The following is a 9,203-nucleotide window of genomic DNA, read 5'->3' as shown; positions in this document are numbered from 1 at the left end:
TCTATCTCTCCATCTCTTTTTCTCTCCCTCACTCTCTCACTCTCTCTCTTCCTCCTTCACTCTCTATCTCACTCAAGCTCTCTCTCTTTCACTAACTCTCACTCTCTCTCCTTCCTTCACACAATCTCTCTGTCACTCTCTCTATCTCTTTCCATCTCCTTCTCTCCCTCTAACTCTCTCATTCACTCACTCTCACCCCCTCTCTCTCACACTCTCACTCTTTCTCTCACAGACTCACTCACTGTCTTCCTCCACGCACACTCTCTCTCTTTTTCAATCTCTCACTCTCTCTCTTTCATACACACTCTCTCTCTCACAGTCTCTCTCTCTCTCTCTCTCTCTCTGCGGCCAGATCTCTCCTACAAGTGTCTTCTCCCCACGAACTCATCCAGATGCAGAAAACAAAAGCAAGAAATTCTCCAAGCAGACGGCGAAACGACTATTAGTACGACCAAGCTGATAATATAAACAGTTTCTTTTCACTCCAAGCAGTCAACTATACAACAACCACACCACCAACAAGCCCAAACCCACAAAACCAAACGGGGATCCAAGAAAACCCAACATTTACACCACCCAATTCATAAAAACCATGAACCCAACTCGAGCTTACTCCCCGGGCGGCGGCAGATTCAGGTCAGGCAAGTGCTCTCTGCTAGAAGACGAGCTCTGGTCTTTCTCCACCGGCCAAGCCCTTGTTCCATTACCATTCTGAGCAAAAGGAACGCCTTGGGAAAGCATAACCAGGTAAGAGGCAACCTCAAGCTCGAGGTCTCGCAGGCGAGATGAAGAAGAAGAAGAATAAGAAGAAGAAGAAGATCCGACGGCCAGGGTGAGTTGGAGGCGGCGGAGATGAGCGGGCGGATTGATGCCACGCCATTGCCGGTCAGGATGGCAGCGCATATGCCCAAACAGCGCCTTCTGTGACCAAAACCTACGCCCGCACTCGCTGCACGGCGACGTCGGCGCGGCGCCGGCGCCGGCGGGCGGCAGCGCGGCGCGGCTGGGCTTCTTCCTGGGCTTGCCTCCGCCGGGGAAGAGCGCGCTCAACGTCAAGTCGCTCATCTCTCTCCCTCGATTCCAATTTCCAAGAACGATAACCCCGCTGCCTTTTCAAGCTATCTCTTTTCTCTCTAGAGCGCAGCGGTTTGGACAGTTGCTCTCTCTCCTTTCTCTGATGTGAATATATCGTTTGTATCTGTATTGCGCCGGTTATGTGGAAGTTGCGAGGAGACGCGCCGGAGAGAGACGTCCCGCGGACGGTTGCCGGGTTGCAGCTCCAGGACAGATGATCGCTTTTCTCTTTACATTCGGAGCGATTATTTCTTTCCTGGTTTATAAGTTTTTCTTGTTTTTTGAGTATCGAAGTTGCATGAGTTTGAATCTGGAAGAGTGGGGAGTCAGAGGCGGCAAGCTGCAAGAACGGCGAGACGAGTATCGAGGTAATTTGGTATGGATTGTACGTATAGTTAGAGAGAGAGATGGGAAAACGAAGGTCAGGACGCGTGCCCTTTATCTCTCTCTCTGCATGGGAGACACGTCAAAGGCGGCAAATATTATCGCCATAAAACGATAATCAGAGACCAGAAATAGAGAGAGAGAGAGAGGGGGAAGAAGAAGAAGGGGGAGATGGAGAGGGGAGAGGAGGAAGAGAAGGGGAAGGAGAGGAGAGAGAAAGAAGAGGGTGGGCGGCATATTTCGGAGATGAAGGCCGTAACGGAGGGCGCGTACGGGGGGGGAATGTACGGGACGGAGGAGGGGCAGCTTGGAAAGACGGGGGGGCCGCGGGCGAGCGAGACGCAGAGCGCCGACGGCCCGGCGGAGCCTCTGCGGGCGCCCAAGCACAAGCCACCGCCTTCGACTGGAGATGTCGACGTCGACGTCACCGGCCAGTCTTATTTTCAGTGATATGCTCGGGGCTTTTACTGTACAGTGGTCTCTTTCCCTTGATGTGCGTGTTACGGCTTTTTGAAAACTACTGCGTATATCCATCTCTCTCTCTCTCTCTCTCTCTCTCTCTCTCTCTCTCTCTCTTTCTGTTTCTCCCTCTCCCGTTGTCTCTAACTCTCCCCTCCCTCCCTCCTTCCTCTATCTATCACTCTCTCTCTATCTCTCTCCCTCCCTCCTTCCTCTATCTATCACTCTCTCTCTATCTCTCTCCGTCCCTCCTCCCTCCTTCCTCTATCTATCACTCTCTCTCTATCTCTCTCCGTCCCTCCCTTCTCTATCTATCACTTTCTCTCTATCTCTCTCCGTCCCTCCCTCGCTCTATCTATCACTCTCTCTCTATCTCTGTATGTCTATGTCTATGTCTATGTCTATCTCTAACTCTATATGTCTATGTCTATCTCTATCTCTCCTTATCTCTATATCTCTATCTCTATCTGCCTACCTCTATCTCTATGTCTCCTATCTCTATATATCTATCCCTATCTCTATCTGTCTGTCTATCTCTATCAGACCATCTCCATCTCTATCGACATCTACATCCATATCTCTATCTCTATCGGTCCACCTCTATCTCTATATCTCCTTATCTCTATATATGTATATCCCTATCTCTATCTGTTTATATCCGATCATCTCCATCTCTATCTATATCTATATCTATATCTCTATCTCAATCTGTGCCTTTTCCTTCTGCCCATCTCCATCTATATGTCTATCTCTATTTCTACCTCTACCTCTATCTCCATCTCCATCTCTTCTTTCTCTCTCTCTCTCTCTCTCTCTCTCTCTATCCCGTCTGCATTGATGTTTCTCTACCTATAGCTCCATTTCCCGATATATTTTTATGGCTCTCTATAGCCAATATCTATCTGCCTATGGAATTACTTTCCTCCATCCATCTTTCTTTCTCTCTTATCTCTCCACCTATATATAGACAGAGAGAAAGAGAGAGATAGAGGTAGACATATAGAGATATCCATACTATCTATCTTTCTAATATATCTTATCTGAATGTATGTATAAATCAAACTAATCTATCTACCTCTCTACACATCTACTTTGGTTATAAGATGAGGAGAGAAATATGAGAGAGAAGGAAAGATAAGGCACTGGAATGCACTTCGCTAAATTCATCATCAAACGTTTTCTATCAATAAAAATAAGAGGAGAAGAATTACATTCATTTAGACGGCTGTCATTTCCTGGGCAGATACGCTTCCACAGACTCTACCACAACCTGCATAAATCAAAATACTTCGAAGATAATCAACCAAATTTTTACATGCAAACCCTAACAATTCTTGTATATTTTTTTCTTACCCTTCCGTCGTAGGACAAAGAAGCAAACAAAGACGGCTCTCGAGAGCTCCAAGAAATGCCGTAGACGCTATTCTCGTAGTCAGTGTAAGAGTGGACGAGAGGCTCCGACGACCGATTTGGAGAGTCAACGCCACTGAAAAGTCAACGAATAAAGGTCAAAGTCAACGGTTGAATACAGAGGTTGACCAAGAGATGGGTGTTGAAGACCTTTCCGAGTCGCTGTTGCTGGCTGTGCAAGCAAGCCACAAGTTCACGGTCGAGTCTGTGCCGGAGCTCTGCAAGGGTAGAGAGAGAAATAGAAGATGAAGAGAGAAATACAGAGAGAGAAATGGATGAAAAGATGTGCGAGAATCTGTTGGGTAGTGAGAGAAATAGTGGCACATAAGGAGAGAGAGATAGATGAAGTGATGTGTAAGAGCCAGCTGATCATGTTGAGACAGAAATATAGAGAAACAAAAACTGGGAGATGAAGAAAGAAATATAGAGTAATAGAGAGAGGGACCCGGGAAAGGATTTGCGAGAAACGGCTAATAATGGCAGATGAAGAGAGAGAGATGGATGAAGTGATGTGTAAGAGACAGCTGATCACGTTGAGACAGAGAGAAATACAGGAAGATGAAGAGAGAGAAGTAGAATACTCAAAGCCGTAAGAGAATCGACAGATATTGAGATAGAGACAGAAATATTTAGAGGTGAAGAAAGAAAGAGAAACTAATAGAGAGAGAAACGAAAGAAAAGATGTGCGAGAATCAGATGATTGTGGAGGGGCGGAGAGAAAAATACTATAAAATGAGGAAAAATAAGAGAGTCACAGCTGATCATATGGAGATTGAGCGAGAAATACTGAAAGATAAGAGAGGGATGTTGAAAAATACATAGAAGGGCAGAATAATAAGAGTCGAATGAGAATTGGTTGATCACACTGAGATGGAGAAAGAAATACTGGAAAACGAAGAAAGAAAGAGAGAGTAATAGAGAGATTAACAGAAGAAAAGATGTACCAGAATCAGCTGATCATGCTGAGGGTTGTGTCGAACGGCCCATGTCCTGAAAATTTTATCAGATATTCAGTAGGTAAGTTAGGAGATGAAAAATGAAGGAAGTAGAGAGATAAAAGTTTAAAAATCTCGACTCTTCGTGAAGATTATGAAGACTAAATAAAAATAAACAGAAACGGGTGAACAGATTATCAGGATCTCAGTAGGGACATAAAAAGGTAAACGAAAATACATAGAAAAAAGAAGAAAAAAATAGATCCTTGGTAGAGACAGTGACGACATTAAAAGTTAAGGAACAGAGAGGAAAGGGTGAAACGTTCTTAAACTCTCTAAAAGGAGAGCTAGGACATAAAAAGTAATCCAAATTTGAGAAAAAAATTTTATTTGACTTCATAAAAACAGGTTCGACAACACAAATTGCGAGAAAGGTGAAAAGAGATCATATTTAATTAGACGAGTATAGTACCAATGTGCATGCCCAGGAAGCTCAATGAACGGAATCTTGGGCATTCTGAGATCCCACAGATGAATCCCAATCTCATCTTCTGCTGTCGCCTTTCAGTGTTCAAACAAAATCTATGAAGATGCTTCAATAAAATGAAGGTAAAACCATTCTTAAGAGTAAATTTCAAACTTCCTTGCATACAACAGTTATGAGGTTATTTTATTTGAAGATAAGTGTCCCTGATAAAGTGCCAACATACAAATCCAACTCACAATGATGTGCCGCTTGTTGGGATTATAGTCAGCATCTCGAACATGAATGTGTTCAATGGAACTTGTTTTCCTGAAAGGGAAATAGGTTGGGTAATTATGGAAGAGTTGCTTGACGAGAGAGCATGCACAAATTCACCGAAAGCAAATCCCATGCTAAAAATAAGAGAGCGGAAGGCGTTTCTGCACACAAATTTGGAAATTTTGAACGGAATTCTTCTTAAACGTATTTTTTCAGGTTTATTGTACGCCATAAAAAATTGGACGTTCGATCCTTCTCCCTGTTCATTCACAACTCTGACTTCGTGAATGAGAAATCAGTAAACGTTAAATATCATTTTTTTTTTGTTATGGGGACATTATTGATACAATTTGAGGATGTTCAACTTGTATGGAAAAGGATCATCTAAAATCAGATTAAAAAAATGAATAGAATGTCTAAACTGAATACCACTAACAGAAGCACAAATAAAATTAACAGAAACAAAAGCATTTAAAGAATACCGTGCTGCAAAAAATACCCGCTGTATCTGAGAACAAACCAGAGAATAGTCCTTCATCAAAAAACATTTCACACATAAACAAAAAAGGGTGGATAATCACCTTCATACTTCTATGGTAACTACCATCTCATACTTTTTCCAAATAAATTTAACGTAAACGAGAAATATGAAATAGTTTTTACGTCAGGTGCAAAGACATTGCACATACAAAACTAGTGTCCAGTGGATTTACTTCATTGAGCGCAGATCCCAGCATTGAAAAGATGAATCACAAAACGTGGCCACAGAGTTCCTGTCATGGGGGTCCCACACACCACCAGAGATAGAATGTAGAACTTCCACAGATTCCTTAGATTTTGCCTGCGTTAATAAAAAGTCCCCTGAGAACACCGACAGTTATTTTCTAAACAGTAACCTATTCAATTGAGCTGCTGAACCTGATTCAAAAAGGAAAAAAACCAAAACTTTGACATGGAAATGGCTGGCCTATGTACCCAAACAATTTTTTCAAATTTATCACCAGTTAGATATCAGAATATCGCTAAATAAACTGATGACATTGAAAATTATTTAATTTTCATATAATTTGAAGTGGCTGATGTTTCCCTGTTTGACAGAATAGCAGAAAATAAGGAACAAAGAGCCAACAAACGAACTTTTGGACATCACAAAAAAGCAAACTATGAGCACTGCTAACGAGAGATTATGATAATGATATTTTGGGATCATCTTTGCCATCCTGGCAAGAACAAAGAAAGGGATGACGATGACGGTGTCATCAACCTCTCGCCAATATCAATGGTCACGGCAAAAACTAATTGGTGCAGCAGAGAATAATAAATACATTATTTTTATGTTAGATATAATAAGCACCTCTGTAATCTGCATGGAAAAATTTAAGTCCCAAAGGAAAATGTTTTGTTCATCGATACTGATGACTTTATCATGCTTCCCACCAGGCCACCAAAGGACACTGTCAAGAAAGAAAATTCGTATCTTGTCAGTTAGAGGAGACAAAATGAAAAGAATCAAATGTTGAGGAGGATGTTCATTATTTTCTGAGGCAAAGAGAAAGTATTCATTTTATACTAAAATTATGCGTACCTGGCTAAACTAAAAAAATGATATAAACCCAGTTATAACCCCTATACGAACTGGCAATGGCAAGAAAAAAGTAAATAGTAGAATTGACTACTCTGTCAGTGGTATGTTCGTCATTTACATCCAGGGTAATTCACACTGAATTCTTGTTGCCCTCCCCTTTCTCTCTTTCGTTTCTTTCCATTGTTCTCTCTTCCTCCTGGAAGTCCTTCCTTGACTGTCCACACAATCACGATAGCCAGCCGTAAAATAAATATATCTAGACAGCTGAAGAAACCAATGGATTCCCAAAAGATTCTTCAGAAAACTCCCTCAAACAAAAGCCAACGTCTACCATGTTAAGTAAAAGAAAACTTGCAGAATGAAGCTACTTCATCAAACGTGTGTAATATGTTGGACTCTTTAACTATAAGAAGAGTATGTTGGGATGATGGTCCCCCAGACGCATAACTGATAATGAGCTACTAAATAGCATCAGTGCACTAATATAAACCCCATATATAAAGGGGTTATTATCTCTGTCCTTGTTCGCCATCTGTGCTCTTGTTCATTAATCTCTCTACATTAATCTGCCTCTCTACATTCATCCCACTCGTTATCTTCAACCGTTATTTTGTCTACTCAGCGGCAATTTGACATCGGTCCCTGGGAATGTTCTCTTGAATGCATTAAAATTTGAAATTTTAAGAAATTACCCAAGGAATCTAGATTACTTCATAGAAAATAACAGACAATCACCTTTTTATCTTGCACGGATGGCCATCAAATGAGACTAATTTTTCCAATTGAGGGGAATTGGACGGGCCATAAAGCTCAGGAATCTTCCATACCACTGCTCCGTCAGTTTCACCTATGATATTTAAGTAAAAATCAAGATAAGAAGCTCAATCAGGCTATTCAGCAAACAAATTTATCAAGAAAATCTTCCTGAACTTCTCGAATTTTACCAGAAGCAAATACTGCAGAGAACAGCCGGCCGTCGAAGGGGCAAGAAGCAAGATGCCAGATCTCACCCGGGTGGTAGAACAGCCCCTCGCAGATTAGCTCAGCCGACGAAGGAGATAGCCGAATCAGATGCACCTGAAACAGTGTATAAACGACAATTTTGACCAGAAATTTCAAAAAACAACACGATAACGACAAGGGTATGGCGCAGAACCTCGTTCTCCTCTCTAAGGCTCAGTGTCCCGGCAAGGAAGCAGACATTATCGGTATCCGCTTTCACATCGGTAATGCATCTCGCCTGGCGACGAACAAAGAAGAGAATTAAAAGAAAGGATTGAAATCATTGCAAACAAAGTAATCATCCACCTGATACTTGAGTCCCCCGTAGACGATTCCGGTTGATCCTCCTTGCATTTCGGTTGATTCTACGACGAGCTCCTCCGATTGCTGTCAATCGGATTCAGAAAGGAACTCAGATCTACTCACAACGGTATGACTATAGAACTGGGGGTTGCCTTAATATATACACTAACCTTTATTCTAACTTTGCTCTGATTTCCTGCTTTTTCTGATTTTTCTGATTTTTCTGATTTTTCTGATTTTTCTGATTTTTCTGATTTTTCTGATTTTTCTGATTTTTCTGATTTTTCTGATTTTTTCTGCTTGTTCTGATTTTTCTGATTTTTTCCCCTGTTTTCTTGTTAAGTGAGTAATTGTTTGCCTTCGAAGGATTTCTGTCACTAGTGCAGGTCTGAAAGTTCAGTGTGTGATCAAACTATTTTAGGAGTTTTTGTTAGTGAAATCACCAAAGAATGGGGGGTTGATCAGGTCATACCAATTTTTCTTATTTTTTAATGGTTTTGGAACTATTTATGTGTATATATAATGGGGAATAAACAAATTGATTGATATAATTTTGTAGTCCTTGTTGGACTTCTACATGTGTATAATGTTTATCGGAGACTCCCCATCACCTTACGATACCCTCATTAGAAGCCTAACAAATCGCTCAGTACTATGCTTTATATGGATTTATCATTTAGTATGTTGATCTGATCACACAATCATAGATGACAAATGTATTATACTGTAAATGGTATACTCTATAGAAGATCTGTATGTTAGACAAACATCGACTAGCACATTGGGGAGAAAATTGCACATTAGGAATTTCCCATCCTTTAAAGTGACTTTAATGACCTTTCTCCATGATCTTCAGCCTTTTTCCAATGTCTTCCCCTTTTTACATTTGATGGTTTCAGTCTAATTTTCTACCTCTATCCTAATCCTTAGGGTTGTCTACATATGATTTTGAATTGAGGTATTCAGGTTCTTTTGGCTCTTTTACACACATGGGTGATCTTATTTGTTTAATGAACTTATCCTTGGGCTAACTCTGCATTTGAGACTTCATTTAGTTTGTCTAGTTTGGTTCCACTTCCCCAAGTTCAAACTTCCAACATCATGCATCAATACCCCAATCTCTAATATGGTCATCCACCACAATATTTCGTATAACTTCTGAAAAATCTAGTAAATTTTCCGCTATTTATCGGATTAGAGGTAAATCGCACATTAAATTAGAGCTAAAAACTTCAAACTCTAGGCACACGCTACCCTCACGATTCTCTGTAATCCACATACAGCTAACTGCTTCATTAAGATATATATG

The 9,203-nt window shown here is 41.0% G+C and overlaps 2 protein-coding genes across 2 annotated transcripts; one reads left to right on the top strand and one right to left on the bottom strand.

Annotated features, from left to right (window-relative positions):
- The first annotated feature begins 1,444 nt into the window (after positions 1-1,444).
- On the top strand, positions 1,445-2,341 carry LOC144710495 (transcription activator-like protein). The gene has a single exon (XM_078584297.1). It carries the CDS (start codon positions 1,630-1,632, stop codon positions 1,906-1,908), a length of 279 nt encoding a protein of 92 aa, XP_078440423.1. The 5' UTR covers positions 1,445-1,629; the 3' UTR covers positions 1,909-2,341.
- A 713-nt stretch (positions 2,342-3,054) lies between these two features.
- On the bottom strand, positions 3,055-8,042 carry LOC144710494 (WD repeat-containing protein DWA2-like). Its single transcript, XM_078584295.1, has 12 exons — positions 7,898-8,042; positions 7,746-7,829; positions 7,534-7,666; positions 7,325-7,436; positions 6,359-6,458; positions 5,718-5,845; positions 4,986-5,055; positions 4,735-4,823; positions 4,272-4,317; positions 3,478-3,545; positions 3,271-3,403; positions 3,055-3,187 (listed from the first exon to the last, which is right to left on the bottom strand). Exons 1-12 carry the CDS (start codon positions 7,943-7,945, stop codon positions 3,146-3,148), a joined length of 1,053 nt encoding a protein of 350 aa, XP_078440421.1. The 5' UTR covers positions 7,946-8,042; the 3' UTR covers positions 3,055-3,145.
- Positions 8,043-9,203: the final 1,161 nt, after the last annotated feature.

Source organism: Wolffia australiana, chromosome 12 (assembly GCF_029677425.1).
Source record: "Wolffia australiana isolate 7733 chromosome 12, ASM2967742v1".
In the NCBI taxonomy this organism is placed as follows: domain Eukaryota; kingdom Viridiplantae; phylum Streptophyta; class Magnoliopsida; order Alismatales; family Araceae; genus Wolffia; species Wolffia australiana.
This window is presented reverse-complemented; position numbering and strand designations above follow the sequence as displayed.

Coding starts and splice junctions, on each gene's coding strand:
- LOC144710494 (XM_078584295.1), bottom strand. CDS start 7,945: ATGCAAGGAGGATCAACCGGAATCGTCTACGGGGGACTCAAGTATCAG. Junction 7,437..7,533: donor CTCTGCAGTATTTGCTTCTG/GTAAAATTCGAG, acceptor TAAATATCATAG/GTGAAACTGACGGAGCAGTG. Junction 5,056..5,717: donor TGGGATCTGCGCTCAATGAA/GTAAATCCACTG, acceptor TTTCCCTTTCAG/GAAAACAAGTTCCATTGAAC.
- LOC144710495 (XM_078584297.1), top strand. CDS start 1,630: ATGGAGAGGGGAGAGGAGGAAGAGAAGGGGAAGGAGAGGAGAGAGAAA.